A 16790-nucleotide genomic window follows, 5' to 3' on the forward strand; every position below is an offset into this window, starting at 1 on the left:
CTCAAGTTATGTACCTACTCCCTTTGAGTAGAAGGTGTGCATCTCTTAAAACATTTAATGTATCTATGTGGTAACTGTTTTGTCATTTAAAAATGAGTTATGGTTGATTAAATGGTTAGCCTACGAGAGAGTATTGCCTATTTATATTGGGGGCAAAATGTATGTGTGGTTTTAGTATAAATGGAAGTTCAAAAACTCAAGTCCAGTCTGCAATTGTTCTGTAACATTAGGCCCATAACAATCTTTCTGAGTTTGTATTTCTGCTTCTATAAATGAGAAGATAGAAATAATTATGATTTATAATGGACATTCATCTCTACAATTCTGTGATTATTATGAGATGTCCTAAAAGAATGTTACCTAACTGTGCTTTTGTGGTGTCTGCTAACTCTGGAGAGCAGAACTGCCTAGTTAGATTGTCTGATCATATCATTTTCACAATAATTAAATGGTGTTGAGGTATGCAGAAATCTATGGGTTTTTCAGTAAGCAGGCATGACTTAATATAATAAGCTGATTCACATAAGACCCATTTTGCTTAGTAGAAAGCGGATTTCACATATGACCTATTTTAAAATGGTTTTTTCTGTAAATTCACATGGTAACAGTTGGCAGGAAGTTTAACAGAATATGAAATCAACTTACAGTACAAAATTTTACTATCAAATAATTTGATAACTTGGAATTTCATATCCAAAGAAATCTTTGTATGTCTTTCAGTTGCCTGGGAACCATTGTCTTCAGTCTTATTTTTATGCTGAATGGGTATATCTTAATAGGTTTTTTTCCATAGCCTTTTTCTCTATATTTGTTTGCAAGTCAGAGTTGGAAAAAAAAATGAGTTACTGTTTCATAGATGAATAATAACTAGTTTCCAGCAGACTATATTTATCTTTTTCAAAATTTGTAATGTGTCCTAGCACAGTTCTTCAGTTGTGATTAGAAGCTTGTGGGGCATGCAGGGTGCAGCTTCTACACTGCACATGGTTCTCCAAACTGTTTCTGACAGGTTCCTCAGACCAATTGGAGGACCTGGAAGTGGAATTTATAGAAGGCTTTTTAGTGAATCTTTGATGAAGTTAGAGTCCATTTAAAGGAATGCGTTTTTTTTTTTTCCCTGAAATGTTCATGTGGTGTGAAAATATTATTTAATGACAAATACATGATAACTTCAGTGGTAAGGCTCCCTTGTGAAATAGAGAGAAATCCTATGTTATTTTCCCTAATTTTTGTTGTTAAACTCTCAAGGTCTTTTAAATAAAAGCATCCGGAACCCAATGGGTTTATAGAACACCTCTCTATTAATCCTTTTATATTGAAAAGAGTAGCTTCTCTGCATCCCATTTTTTAATAGCCACTAGGCTGATTTTACCCTTGATTTATTACTCTGAGTTTGCCTTTCATAGAGTGCTAGGCATGCTTATATGGTCTGCCAAGACCGTCTCTTTCTGCCTTTCACTTTCCTTCTCTCAGGTGCCAGAACATAGCAGCATCACCCTTAGGATTCCGCAGCTGCTCCTTTCAAATTTCCAAGCTCCCCTGGCCTCATTCCAGCCTGTGGTGGTGCATTCATCACAACTCCAAAGGCTGTGCCAAGATCTTTATCTCTCTGATTAGAGGTTCTCGTGATAAAATTAGTTAGCTGGGTTTGATTGACATTTTTCAAGGTTATTTATGCTGGTGGGTCGGCAGGGGGCCCTGATTGCTCTTTAATTATTAAGTTACAAGGAAATATATAGTAGTGGGAAAAATCAGTTCTTGATGGAGATGCCTTAGTGGCATTTGGAGAAGTTATGTTTTATTAAGTGGCAGGTTTTACCCCCCCCACCCCCCTCTGCTGTTCATAAGGAAAGAAGCGATGTGACAGATGTATTACTTGTATTTAGGAATCTGAAAAGTTGTGATTTAGGGAGATGATTGAAGGGAGAACTTATTTGCTCCTTTCTCAAATTAGGAATAGGTGAGACACACAATGAGTAAGTGATGTGTGTGGTCATCTATTTCCTGTAGGAGGAGGAAGCAAGCCTTCTTTCTAACCTCTGGCAATATGTTAACCAATCAAAACAATTTAATTCTACCCTACAATAGAGTTGTGGGGGTGAACTAGGGTGTGGTGATGAGGTTATTATCAGTTTGATGTTGATATTTACAATTCAGTTACAAATGTGAAAAGTACAGACTGTCCCAGGACTAGGCTGTCGAAGAGTGGAGTTGAGTTCTTTAGGGCTGTTGCGCAAGAGGGATGACAAATCGAAGTTCCATCATTAGTTGTCCTTGAGGTCTGTCCAGAAAGAGAAGCTAAATCACTTGAAAACAATGACACTCCATCCCCATTGTGACTTTAGCTGACTCCTGACACATTGGCTTGTCTTAAAAGGGTCTGATAGATGCGTAGTTTGGGAGAACAGAGTGGAATTTTTCACTAATCTTTAAATAGATACATATGTCTTGAGGTTGTCTTAGATGTACTGTTATCTAGAGGCAGAACAATAAAAGATTTTTGGAGATTCCTGCTACGCTAGTGCTTTTTGAATGTTCAACATTTATGTGAATCACCTGTGGGTCTTTTTAATGCACAGATTCTAAGTTAGAGGTATAGGGGTGGGGGCATGAGATATTTCTGAATTTTTGCATTTTTAATAAGATGTGAGGTGATGTTTTTGCTGCTGAACCAAAGACTGGATTTTGAGTATAATGGTTAGACATTTATCTTTATTCTTATTTTAGATCTTGATACCAAACTGAAATCTGAGGCCCACTAAATGAGCATTATTACTCCATCTTCATGTTTAATTTTTCTTTCTTTATATTTGACTAAGAAAATGCTATTTCCAATGTCTTACATATGTCATATATAATTAGGTATTTTTCCCCCGGGGGGGGGGAGAATATATATGTATACATATATATATGAACAGTGATAAATAATGCCAATAGGATTCAAATTAAGTCACCCAAAATACTGAAAATTTATTCTGATCAGAAACCACATATATACTACACATTGCTATTTACAGACATCTCCATGCAGTTCCATATTCACACTTGTGTAATGCCAAACAGATGGTTGAGAAACATATTTTTTGACACAGGAAATAGATCAGGTTTTATAGAACGTAACTGAAAACTGCATTGCTTAGCTGCAGTCCATTTTAAAAGAACAGATTTCAGTGTATTTAGTAGAATCAGAGGAGTCTTATTCTTGGGAGCTTTGGCAGAGTCTCCCTACCCAGGGAACTATCCATCAGAATGTCATTGGCGTAATGGTATTTTATTTGTCTTTGATAACATTGTGTTGGGGTTGGCCATATTCATTCAGTGTTCTATTTTAGTTCATGGAGTAAGGATACATTTCTTTATATGCTGAATATTTATCTGGTGAGTAATTTCTGTATGTAAGAGAAATACTGTGGCATTTTCAAGTAGAAACACATCTTTTCAGATGTGTATCAGCAATATGTTTTCTGAGTTGGTTTCAAATGGTGATTCCCCCAGGGGCTTCCAAGACATGTGGTTCTGGTACCTTCATCTCAGTGTCCTATTATTTTCTTTTGTTTCTTTTCCCAACTTGTTAAATGCAGGTGGTATTCCATCAAGGATATAGGGAAGAAAACATCAAAATTTAGTTATCTTACAACAAAAATCTTCAAAAAACTTTTACATTTGGATAAAGATCAAAGACTTCCTAGTCGCTATACCTTGTGATACATTTTATTAAATGTGGTTCTCTTTTTCACACTCCTCAACATAAGTGTCTGTGTAGACCTCTGTGACCTTGCTCACGCTCTCTGGACGATGAACCTGTCCAGGTTGAAACGGATCACCTGGACAGGTAGTTGACTTGCTGTCTATGATGTAGTCTTTGCCTCTTCGTGAATATAAATCACTTCTGACCCTACAGTCTGTCCTGTATATAGCCAGATGCGAATCTACAATGGCATGCATGCCTTTGTCTGTCTACCAGGCTCACAGCTTTTATCTAGCACTTTTTGTTTTCCTTAACTCTCCTAACCCTTTTAGAGGCCCACCGAGTACTTCTCTTTCTTTAGTTCTCCCTTGTGTTCTTTCTCTCTTATGCTCCTGAATAGCCTTAATATACCTCAATTATACAGTTATACTGTATTGTAGTTGAGTGATTTTTATATCTAATTATCCACTCAGACAATAAACTCCCGGAGGGCAGGGAGATGATTTCCTATTCCGTAGCATAGTGGAGAGCACAGCAGTGCCTTAAAAAATATTTGAGTGGATAAACTTTATTTAAAGTCACTTATATTCCATAGATGTAGGTCACAATTTCTATGCATAAAAATCATTCTGAAAAACAGGGAGAGCTGACTTTTATGAAAGCAAGATAGACTTTTAGAGATGCAGCGAGCTGCATCCTAAGTAAGATGTCAGAACATGAAAAGATTAATCAGGGCTGCTTTTATAGCCTGATCCTGTAGATTATTTGTAAGTTTTCTTTCTCTCTAAATATTTAATCTGCTAAGAAATTCTTGATTAAGCAAAAATAATTAGGAAATAAAATTTTTAGAATACATGATCCTTTTGTTATTGTATTTATATACATGGTTTCTTTGTAAATATTTGGATTTTCTTGTTTTATTAGGTTTTAAATGATTGGTCTATCCAGAAGAGGACTAATGATTGATTCCTGTGTTTAATGTATAAATTTAATTCTACAAGTCTTGGGTTTAGCAGTATATTTCACTAAAAACAGTTACATAAGTAGATAGGCACAATGATCTATTCAATAGTATTTAAAATATCTTTTCAGGATTATTATGGTGAGAGTTTACATACATCAGGGAGCCAAAAGAATTATGCTAAAAAAATAAGTGTGCGTACTTCAATGTGGATAAGGGATTATTAACAGTGCTTGACTTTTAAACAGAAACCAGAGTAAACAGAACTAGACAAGCCAACATCAGCAATGATTTCTTATCTAGACATATGTCAAATCCAGTTACGTTAATCATTTCAGAAAACGTGATTTAAATGGGACCTCAACTAAAAGATTCTCTGTATAGTCTATAAATGTTATGGTTATTTGCTTGTATTTTAAATACATATAATGTCAAGGGATGCTTTACCTTTGAACATTTAAGATTTGTAGTAATTGTTGTCATTTTAAATCAGTGGATTAAGTTAATGGTATTTTCACAGTTCAGTTCATTGTGTGGTTATCTAAATAAATGTTTTGGGAATTAACTACAGTAAATTCCTTCTGATCCAAATCAACATTGGCTGCTTTCCAATTAGTATAGTCCAGATTTCTTCTAAAAACCTTCTCGGTTGGTTTATTTTGGTATCAGAGAAATTAATAGAGGATGTAAAACTTGTAACTTCCAATTAAAAGCTACTTTGTTAGAAATACAACTTTTAAATCTGATTCTTTATCTGTAAGTTATTTATGTATGCATACTGACAGAGAGAAGAGGGTCCTCTCCTTTCAACTGTTAACTGGTAATGATTGTAATGCTACGTATAGTTTGAAGCCCAAATAGTACTGGTATTGATTAAACAGTTTCCTAAACCAGTTGTCTACTACTGTGTATCAACCCATCCTGAAACTCAGTGGCTTAGTTCAACAGTTATTTATGATCTTGTGAGTGGATTTCTACTCCTTGCGGTATTGCGGCACTGGGGTGTTGGTTCAGCTGAAATGTCCATTCCCATGTGTAAGCATTTGTTAGATAAAGACCCACTAGGGCCTTTGTACATCACTGCTTGTGCTGCCTCACAGCATGGTGGTTAAATTCCAAGAGCATTTTCAAACATGCAGAGGCAGAAACTGCAACTCTTTTATGGCCTGTCATTAGAATTTGCATAGGTCATTTTTACCACATTCTATGATCAAACATGACACAAACCTATTTAAGATACAAGCAGATTAGAAATTGACTCCACTTCATGATAGGAAGTGTGATAGAATATTTGGCCACCTGTAAATCCTCTACAAGTTCTATTAAGTAAGTTCTGTTATAATTCATGTTTTAAAGATGAGGAAACTAAGGCTTAAAGGGATTAATTTAGTGCCGAGGACATTCAGTTATTAAGTAGTTTAAAGCCAAATTTAAAGTTTAAAGTCAAAGTTTAAAGTCAAATTTAGATAATTTGACTCCAGAACTGGAGCTTTGAACTATTTTAATAAACTGCCTTCAGGATGTAGACAGATTAGATATATTTGTCATCCTACTCCAAAGCTAGTATCTGTGGTTTTATTGATGTGGGAGTTATTGCATTTGCAATCAGATGAAATAGTAAAGGGATTTAATTCATTGATCAGCCATCATGTGGTAAACATAATAGTCTAAGTCTACATATTTCTAAATACTTGGTTGAGATGAAAGTTAAAAGTTCTTAGACCTGATATTATCCTATGCCTACAACATGTATATTAGCACATTTCCTTACCAAGAACACATAAATAAAATCAACTTTTAAAACCGTAAATTCCCCCATGGGCATACTCTGTTCTAGTAGTCAACATTTTTCATATGGTTTCAATATCCTAGTGTTTACTATTCATTAACATGAAACACAGAGATCTTAAATTGCCTTTTATTATTTTTTGTTAGTTCTGCTTTGTGGTTTTCTTTGTTTTGAGAGCCAGCATTATTCAAGGACTTTTTTTGTGTGTTGGAAAAAGGACCAAAAAAAAAAAAAAGAAATGTTAGCTATGTCTATTACGGCAAGGGAAATAATAAATATAAAGGTTTCCAAATATACAAATGAGTCTTTATACTTACTATAATTTCAGTTTTTTATGTTAGATTTTCATATCCCGATTTCAGGATTTCTGCAATTATTAAGGAAAATCTATAAAATGGAAATATATTGTGCTGTATTTGTATTAGTTGCAAGTTGTGAAACACCTTCACATTTTGCCCAAAGTATGTGGCCTTTTTAGAGCTACCCCCATCTGCCCAGCTCTTATTGATTGGAGCAAAGTGATGGTAGCACAATAGAATATTATGTAACTTCAGATTTATGTACCGCAATCCCCTTATTTTATGGGAAAATAAAATTTGCCGTAGAGAAGCTTTCAGCTCTTGTTCACATCATGTGGTGATGAGGCAGGTTGAGCCATATCTGGACCCCTGAGCTACCAGCAACCATGTCTCCCTCTTCCCTAGCCCTGTTTTTTCTTAGGAGGACTTCTTATTGGAAATATAGAAACTACTTGTTTAGAAGGTCCTGTCAGCACCACCCAGCCACAGAATCAGTCAAATCCAGTTTTTTACCTTTTAAAGAAACTTTTATATTAAAAAAAAGTATTGTTACATTCATAAAGTTTAAGGAATCTATGGTTCTAGGTAAACTATTATCCTGATTTCTTCACACTTTTATTTCATGGCACACACACACGTGTGCACACACACATAAATAAAGTTATAAAGTGGTATCCATGTCAGAATGGATTGTTAAAGTTGGCTCGTTTTTACTTTTTATATTTGTCCCAATTATTTGAATAAAGATAATTTTAATCCTTGGTAAAGAGACAAAATAAGTCTCATAATTTTTGTTTCCTTTGTAAGGAATACATATGGAGTGCCAGAGCGATGACCTATCTCTGTCTTCTTCCTGTGGCCCATTTGTTTTCACTTGGTCCACTCCAAAAAAGCAAGTTTATACTGAGACATAGTTGTCAATAAAGGGAATTTCCAGAGCCAAAAGAAGTAACTGTCAGGGAACAGGTAATGTGATGGGAAACTGTTATGCTTCCTGTGATAGTGTGACAGATTTATTCAACTTTCTGGAAATCAGACCAGGGCGATACAGCATTCATTTCCTTTAGTTTGCTGGTATTATATCTTGCCATTCACAATTTATTAAAAAAAAAAAAAAGAAAGAAAAAGATGGAGGCATTTTTTTCTAACTTAGAATCAATCCCCAGATCTTAAATTATCTATTAAAACAGTTTTTGGTTTCTTTTCATCAAGATTTGGAAAATCAATGCCTTATTGTAATGTTTTTATATACTACTACTCTCTACCTGTTCATTTGTACTGTCTTGGAGTCAGGAAATCCTTTTATATAGCTCTTTCAATATTTTTGATATTAACGTATATTGGAGATCTTTTATGTGTAAGAAGCTGCTACGTGTGTGAGTCCAGCAAGGACTTGTGCTCTGATAAAAGTAAAATATATACAATAACCATGATGTTTTTTGGGCTGAAACGGGTATTATGAATTGGTGAGGTGGTACAGCATTTAGGAGCCTGATCACACCTGGGAAAGGGGTACAGGAAAGATACGATGGGAGTATTTTGACATTAAACTGGTACAGATGAAGGTTCAGCAGCCTAAGATGCACAGTAACTTTGTATAAGAGGAAGAGCAGAAAGTTGGATTAAATCCAGGTGTGATCAGAAAAAGTAGGACACCCTTTCAACAGCTTGAGGACAGCATAGAGAAATGGTGGAAAGCTAGATTGGTCTCATGGCTGGTAGAAATCCTAAAAAAAATTGTTTTAGAAGAACTTTTTAACTATATTGAGTTAAAAAAAAAAGCAAAAGCCACCCTTGAAGTGTCAAATGTGATTAAAAGAAAAAAAAGTAGTGGTGGAGGGAATATAACAAATAAAAGCTAATTAAGAATTTTCCATTAGAAACAATAGAAACTGACTAATTGACATAATTCATATTGCTACTTCACTGTAATCTTTTTTAATGGTGGCCTCTTGGGAATTGAAGGGCGGGGGCTGGGGGAGTCAATTTAGATTAAAAAACAATGTTTTTGCTTCAATATCAGGTTTATTTTGCGTGTTGATGGGACTCATCAAATTTTCACAGGTCAGGAAAGTACCATTTAAACTTCTGTTTTTCTTTTGCAAATCAAGCTAACAACAAAAATTAAACAAACAAAAAAAAACAAAGTTCTAGTCTGTTCTGGTTGCTTTCGTATGAATCACATAGCAGTGGTGACTTGCCACTTATTTTACAGAACTTTTATTGTATTTTATGGTAAATAAAATCAAATGTAGAAATGGATTTTTTTCTCTTCTCTCTTAAGTAACAGACTGGTCTACAGTTTAAAGATTTATTTTACGAAAGGATACTTGTTACAGATTAGGTTTAATCAAAAGAAGTAGACTAAAGACAAAAGAGTTTTCTTTATTGAAGTAGATATTGCTAAGCTTTTCGAGCAGATAAAAGTGCAGGTGATCGTATCGTATTGTAGTAAGTTCTCATAATAAATGCTCTGTGTAAGACTGTTGAAATCATCAAAGAAATACTGTTAATCCTACTCTTTGGCATTGCCATAAAGTTAAAATGGCTGGCATTAAAAAATATTTACAAAGCTTTATTGACTGTTTTGAGATAAAATTTATTATAGTCCCTTTCTTCATTCATACTGCTGTCATAATTCTAGGAGATTTAAAAATTCACATGAATGACCCCATTCAGCTTTGGACTTATCTAATCCTTAGCCTAATTCACCTTTACTTTATAGTACCTACCCAGTAGAGGCCACATACTTGTCAGAACTGAGTCACCTCAGAAACCGTAAACAACTGTCTCTTACTGATTACTACCTTTGTCTGGTTCTACATCAGCTTTATTCCCACTACATTGTCCTGTACCTTTGGAAATCTCTAAACCCCTTCATTTCATCTTTATAACATCAGTGCCTAGAGCAAGCCTACTATATAATAGTCAAGATTTGTGGAATAAATGACTGAAGGGACGAATCAAATACTTGCCCATTGTTTGAGAAATTATGAAAGGTCACAATGACAATTGATGTTAATAAGATGAGAACTATGATTTTTACCTTTTCAAGATGGCCATCAGTTTAATAGACAGTAGTATTACATGGGACTAAGAAGAGACTACAATGGTAGATATTTACACTTTACACACAACAAATAGCTCCTAGTGGGTGTTCCTAAATTTAGTTGTTAGGCTTTTATTTGCAAGCCTTAATTACTCCTTTTAACAGCTCATTGAGGTATGCATTTTTATTTTAAATTATTAGAAATGAGGAATTTAATTCAGAGAAAGAGGTTATGTAACTTGTTCAAGATTACCAGCAGAATAAGGATATAAATACAGTTCTATGCAACTTCAGGGCCAAATTCTTTGATGAACAATTAAGCAGAATCTTTTCAATATCTCCTGAGAATGCTCAGAAAACATATTTGAATGTGATAGTCATGTGTCATGTTTGAATTAAATTTGGGTAAGGCACTTACAAATTGTCTATTTAAAACTGTTTATTTTAGAAAGCAAATATATTTACCCTGAGAGTAGCCTTCATAGTTTGAGAGATATAATCTCTTGTTTTTATTAGACCTTTGTAGACACCTTAACCATACAGTAAAGAGAGATCAAAGAATGCCTGGGGTTCATATTCCCAGTCACAACTGTGGGCTTGATCTCGCTAGCGGTGTTTGTGATGGATGATGTATTCTTTAACAAAGGAAAAAGACCTTCCTTAGGGCCGTTTATGATGGACATACGTTGCAACATTTTTTTTTTAAGTGAGCCATTTAGTTTCTAAGAAGTAGCATAGGGCAATTTAAAAAATTGTCCAACTGCCAGTGTTTCAGCTTACATTGTTTCTGCACATACTACCAACTTTTGACTTGGGATAGGTGAGTCTCCATTGGTATTTGGATTACTACGATCTGCTTCATGTTCCCTTGGAAGTACTGAAAACTTTAAAGTATTTGGGCAGTGTGAATGGGTAAGATCCAGTTTTATTTAAGTCTCTCAGGATCCATCTTAATAATAGTCTCTATCCCCAAGAGGGCAAAATGAAAGGCAAGGCTTACATCAGCCTAATCACCTCACTTTCTTAGGAATCAAATGTTCCCAAGGTCAAAAACAGTGAAGTAACTCTTACCATCTTGAAGGGCACTACATCAGAAATACAGTGAATGGAAATTGCTTTTTAACTAGATGTGAGTGTCATTTTAAGCACCACTGTTTATATTCTTTATGTCCTTTCTTTCTTTTTATGTTGAATTTGTTTCACCTTGTAAAGATTAAGCTGAACATGTTCTAGCTTTTAAATGTGAGAATTGAATTATTAATGGTTTTGGAATAAAAAATTGTCTCCCATTTCTCCTACTAAAAGTGGTACATTCTCACAAACTTTGGACCTTACTGATAGGATATGTCATGTAAAGTTTTTTTTTACTAATTCAGCATTTAAAACTTTTTATTTCTGCTTTGTTTTCTGAAATGCCTCTTTCTTGAATGGAGAAAATTGAAGAATTACATGCATTCCAGTTAAATTACATTCTTTGTGTGTCTCTCACCTTTAGTGTATGCTACTAATCAAATCTTGATATTTTTAATTCATTTTCATATTTAATCAAGATGGTTATAATTGGTACACTGCCCCCCAAGATGTTGTATAAGAATCTACTTATGTTTTATTCTCTTATATTATCCAGTGAATTTATTAATTTTAGGGTAAGATTTTGTGATCCTGTATCAAAACCTATGTCCTTTAGATCTATGGTCTCCCAGTGATGTTGACTCTAGCCAACTTAAACTAGTAAGATTTATTCATGAACAGTGGTGCTCTGATCAGTCCAACATCATGCTAATTCACCCTAGTTCTACCTGATATTTGGTGAAGTAATTTAGTTGACATTTGGAGAATTGATTCATACCAGTCTAAGGAAACACACTATTAGTTGACTGAATCCTGAATTAAAGAGGCAACTTATTTCTTAGGAGATAATTCTTACATTGCTGATGCATTTCTCATATGTGTTAAAAAAATGTGGTTAGCCTTTCTGCTCTTCTTTCCCCTCTCCTTTGACTTTACTCCTCCCTGTTCGTCAAGGCTCCTCTAATAATGACATCTTTACCAAGTATTGACATCTGGCAGCTGCTTTTTGGCTTAACCTTTCATACTTAATCAGAGACTTGTCATAATACCTGAAGTAACTCTTACATTTAAAAGAAAGTATTGTGATATTCCTAATTATATTTGTAATACTGAGTCTCTTTCTTTGCAGACAATTTGTTATTTCTTAGCTATTTTGGGGCTGAGGGTTTTTAGTGAGTATCAGTCTTTTATTCTAATTCATTAGTATCAAATGTTTTATTAAGCAGTCATCATTTTGATCTCATGATGAGAAGCAACCACATGAACTTAGAGAATGTTGGCCAATTATGGAAAATGTCATAGGAAAAAACTTTCCATCTACAAAGAAGATACATATTTTCTTCGATGTATTTTCAAAATTGGAAATTTCTTATTTTTTAAAAAAATGGATTTAGAAGGGGAAATGAAATTAAATCAAGTGTAGCAGAATATAAACAGCAAAATCACAAGTCATATTAAAAGAAAACCTGTTTGCTGTGATAAATTTAAATGAAATTACATGTTGTAGTAGTCAGTTCCTTTCATATCTTGATGTGGAATACAACTTCTATAAATCAGTGTTTTAAGTAATGGATTTCCAAAGCAGTCCTTTTCTTGTGGACGCAGAATATGTGTATTTAAAGTTAGATATAAAATAGATATCACAAACACATATTCTGATACATGTGAAAATAAACTAAAATAAAAATAAACCGAATGAAACATATTTTAACAACTTTAGTTTGGGTTTCTTTAAAGACCAAAGGCAAACTGTGTCTTTTCATTGAATTTGTTTATGCAGAAAATCAAGTGAGGGCCCCCCTGGTGGCACAAGGGGTTAAGCACAGCACTGTAAGTCTGTCCGCAGCCTCTGTAGCACGTGTTTGATCCTGGGCGGAGTACAATCTCTGGCCAGCCAGGGAGTTACCTACATAGTGCAGCAGACCTCTCCTGTCTCGCCCACTGTTCCCTTCAGCAGGACATTTCAGTAGATCTGCCTGTTCTGCTCCCTGGCTGTTTTTTCTTTCTTTTTTTTTTTTTTTTTTTAAGTCAAAAGTCAAATGAAAATGTGTTGATCCACTTTCATAACAAAATTTGAATATACAAACATTGTATAACTAAACAGTGATTGTTTAGGTACTTGTAATTAGTAGCGTAACTAGAATGTCAGTTGTAAAAATGAAACGTTACTATTTCTTTAAATTTAGTGAGTTTGCATAGCCAACGGATCAAATATCCAAGATGGGTAGTTGTTGGCATTGTGGTTCAGATTTTAGACCTAACAAATATATCACATTTGGATATGATTAAAGAAACAAGGCAAAGGAGAGCAACCAAAAAATAAGGAACAGTCAGTTTACCTGAATTATAGCCATCTTGTTTTTTCTTTTTCTCTGGTGTGTATCAGTTAGAAGTTTGGAAAATTAACCCTTAGCCTAATTATAGAAATAAAGTTGTTGCAGATTTTCTAAAATGACTGTTTTTCCTTAAACTCAAATTTCAGAAGTCAGTTGCAGTTTGTATTGGTCACAGTTCTTTCCTTTGATAGAGTTCGGCAGTTCACCTGTACTTCCTTGGACTGAAATGCTTCTATCTACCATCATCTAAATGAGGATGTGTAAATCTTACGTAAATAAGATTTAAGAAGGGTGGCTGAATCGGAAAAAATAATGGACCATTATGTCTAATCAATTATGATTTTTCTGTTTGTTTCTTGTGCCCTGAAATAAGGCCTACACTCGGACCCCTTTTTCATAAATTGTCTCAAAGACGATAAAGGTTATAGAAATTGGAATTTGGGGGTATTCCTGTTGAGATAAATGTGTTGGGATGTAGATGACTTATACTTTATGGCATTTTCTTCCTACTTTCCCTTCTTATCATGACTACTCTATTCTGTATTCCTGTCACGTAGGAAGTTGCTTGTTTCTTTTGTGAGTGATTCAGGAGTAACACCCATTAAATTTACAGATAGGTGGATATTATAGGATTTCTTTGGTACCTACATGGATTTTCTTTTTTTGCTTGATATTTGAGAATCATTAAACTCTTAATGAAGGGGCAGGGGTAGATCAGACTTAAGCAGGGGCCTTCTAAAATACACTCACATCTGAAACCCATCCTCAGAAACTGATTTTTGGGTGGGGTGGCAATGTACTTGCCCCAAAATGGTTCTTTGTTTCAGATGTCTTTTTTTTTTAAGATTTATTTATTTATGCATACAAGAACTGGGGTACAGGCCAGAGGTGTGGAGGGTGAGAGGATTCACCAGAGACAGAGTGGGGAACAGAACAGGCAGACTGACCGAAATACACTGCTGAGGCGAGCAGCGGGCAAGACAGGAGAGGTCCGCTGTGCCATGTGGGTTGCTCCCTGGCAGGTGGGGGATAGAACTCGTGCTGCAGAGGCTATGGACAGCTTCATAGTGCTGTGCCCAAACCCCTGCGCCACCAGGGAAGCTCCAGATGTCTCTTTATATCTTGTTCCAACCAGACTTTCTCACTGTCTCATGCCATTTCTTTCAGTCACCTTCTGCTCTTTTCTGATACCTAGGCTATCCCTAGCTAGTATGCCAACCACTCTTATTTTATACCTCTGTGCTTTTGCACATGCTGCTCCTACTGCCCAAATGTCTTCTCCTTCCTTCCTCTCCCCCACCTCCACTCCAGCTCTTCATTTGTCAAACAACTATGTAATCTTCCCTTATTTTCCTTTAATGACATAATCTGTCCTTACTGCTTCATATAAAAGTGGTCACTCTTGGGCCTCCCTGGTGGCACAAGGCGTTGAGTCTCAGCACCATGAAGCTAAGGGCAGCCACTGCAGCATGAGTTCGATCCCTGACAGGGAGGTAACCCACATGGCACAGCAGACCTCTCCTGTCTCGCTTGCTGCTCCCTTCAGCAGTGTATTTCAGTGGATCCACCTGTTCTGCTCCCCACTCTCTATCTCTGGTGAATCCTCTTACTCCCCACACCTCTGGCCTGTACCCCAGTTCTTGTATGCATAAGTAAATAAATCTTGCCAAAAAAAGAGTAATCACTCTGTCTTTTGGTTAGCATTTATATTTAACTATATGATGTTTTGTCTCCTCATTAAACTCATGAATTCTATATTAAATGAATGTGTGAATGAATAATAGAATTCTATATTAAATGAATGTGTGAATGAATAATAGAATGAAAGGAATTTTAAATCCACAGTCTTTATAAACATTGTTTTTTGGGGTGTTATTAAATTGATCATGATCAACCATCAAGATTTACATTGATAATGTACATAATTTAATTTTCATATTACATAAATGACCATTAAATCACATGTAGATATACATTTATTTATTTTTTCCTTCACTCCCCCCCCTACTTGTGTCTACAGACGAAATCTCACAAAACTGTCCCTTATCTTCAGTCACATGCTGGCAGAAATCAAAGCAATCTTTCCAAACGGTCAGTTCCAGGGAGATAACTTTCGAATCACAAAAGCAGATGCTGCTGAATTCTGGAGAAAGTTTTTTGGCGACAAGTAAGTAAAAATCATTTTATAGTTTGGATCCATCTTTGAATGACCTAGACCTGTTTGTAATTTTAGATGGTATGGATTTTACTTATGGTGTAGTGTTTTAAGAATGCACTTGAGTGTTTTGATTTTCTTTTGTTTAATCACCAAATGTATACCTCAATAACTAGTTTTATGTTACTACAAAATAAAATCGGTTACCTGACATTTCTTAAATTAGTAGTCAATTGAGTTAAATACTTTGCTCTAAGAAGCAGAGGTGTATAAGAACAACACATCTCTATACATGAAATTTCATAACTTTTGATAACTAAGTATACCCGCAAGACACAGACAAAAGACAAAAAAGAGATAGATACTTTATAAATGGTATAAACTGCTTCCTAGAGGTGTTATATAAGCTTTATTAAGATCTGAAATTGAGATGAAAGAAGACCTTAACACCCTAGTTCCGGCTTTCTTTGTTTTATGCACAGACAGTATACATGTGTACACAAGATATAGAAATGAAGGGTGATGTGATCACAAAGTTGCATTATATCACAAAGTAGCTAAATAAAGATATATCCTGTAGGTGCTTTACTACTCAGACACAAACTCAGGCAATCCTGGCAAGTAATAGGAACTGAATGTCTGAAGTCAGCATGACTTAAAGCTTGCAAAACTTTGTTGGGAATCTTTCAGTAAGATGATCGAGAACTAAGCATCAGGAAGCAAAGGGTCCTCATTGATGAGAGAGCACCCTCAAAATTTCCTTGGATCCAGGCAGAAATATGGCTGGGTATTAAGGAAGAATAGTGATTGCCTACACATTATTATTTTCATTATGTACTTCAAAGTCTGTATTTATACATTAACTGATGAAATGAGACATACACAGTGTTTTTATACACTTTTAATGGTCTTGTCCTCAGATGCTGATGAATTACATGTAACATTGGGCTTCCCCCTTTGATTCCTTTACCAAGTGTGCTGTGTTTATAGCTAGCACCATGATTAGAATTTATACACAAAGCAATGCACCTTTAATTAGATACATAATTTTTTTGCTTTCAGAATATTGAGGCCTTTTCTCCACTTCTCAAATAAAATGCATTTTGAATTATTTTTAGACATTTAAGGAGGAAATACCAAGCTTCCATTAGCACCAGCTTTCTTGTAGGAGTAATATAATGCTCATGTATCTATTTACAAATGAGGAGCTAAAAAAAAAAGATCCATACGCATTTGAATTAGAAACAGCCAAGACTATACAAATTAAATATTTGTGAATGGTAGAAAACAGAAAAGGATTGCCAGCTACTGGAAGTAAGAACTGAGAGGATTTCTTGAAGTTACAGTTCATATATTAACACTAATGCAGGCAGCTCATAACCTTCAAAATAAACTATCTTAAAATTTTAAAAAAAAATCTGTATAACGAATTGTGGTATTTC

The 16790-nt window shown here is 35.0% G+C and overlaps 1 protein-coding gene across 8 annotated transcripts in view; it reads left to right on the forward strand.

Annotated features, from left to right (window-relative positions):
- Nucleotides 1-16790, forward strand: part of CBLB (Cbl proto-oncogene B) — a 200051-nt gene that overhangs the window by 71723 nt on the left and 111538 nt on the right. For all 8 annotated transcript variants that reach the window (XM_037525620.2, XM_037525618.2, XM_037525619.2 and 5 more), the window contains exon 4: nt 15214-15360. In XM_037525620.2, the coding sequence (XP_037381517.1) occupies nt 15214-15360 (147 nt within the window). The remainder of the gene's footprint in view (nt 1-15213; nt 15361-16790) is intronic.

Source organism: Talpa occidentalis, unplaced genomic scaffold (assembly GCF_014898055.3).
Source record: "Talpa occidentalis isolate TD23 unplaced genomic scaffold, MPIMG_talOcc4v2.1 talOcc4.4, whole genome shotgun sequence".
Taxonomy (NCBI): domain Eukaryota; kingdom Metazoa; phylum Chordata; class Mammalia; order Eulipotyphla; family Talpidae; genus Talpa; species Talpa occidentalis.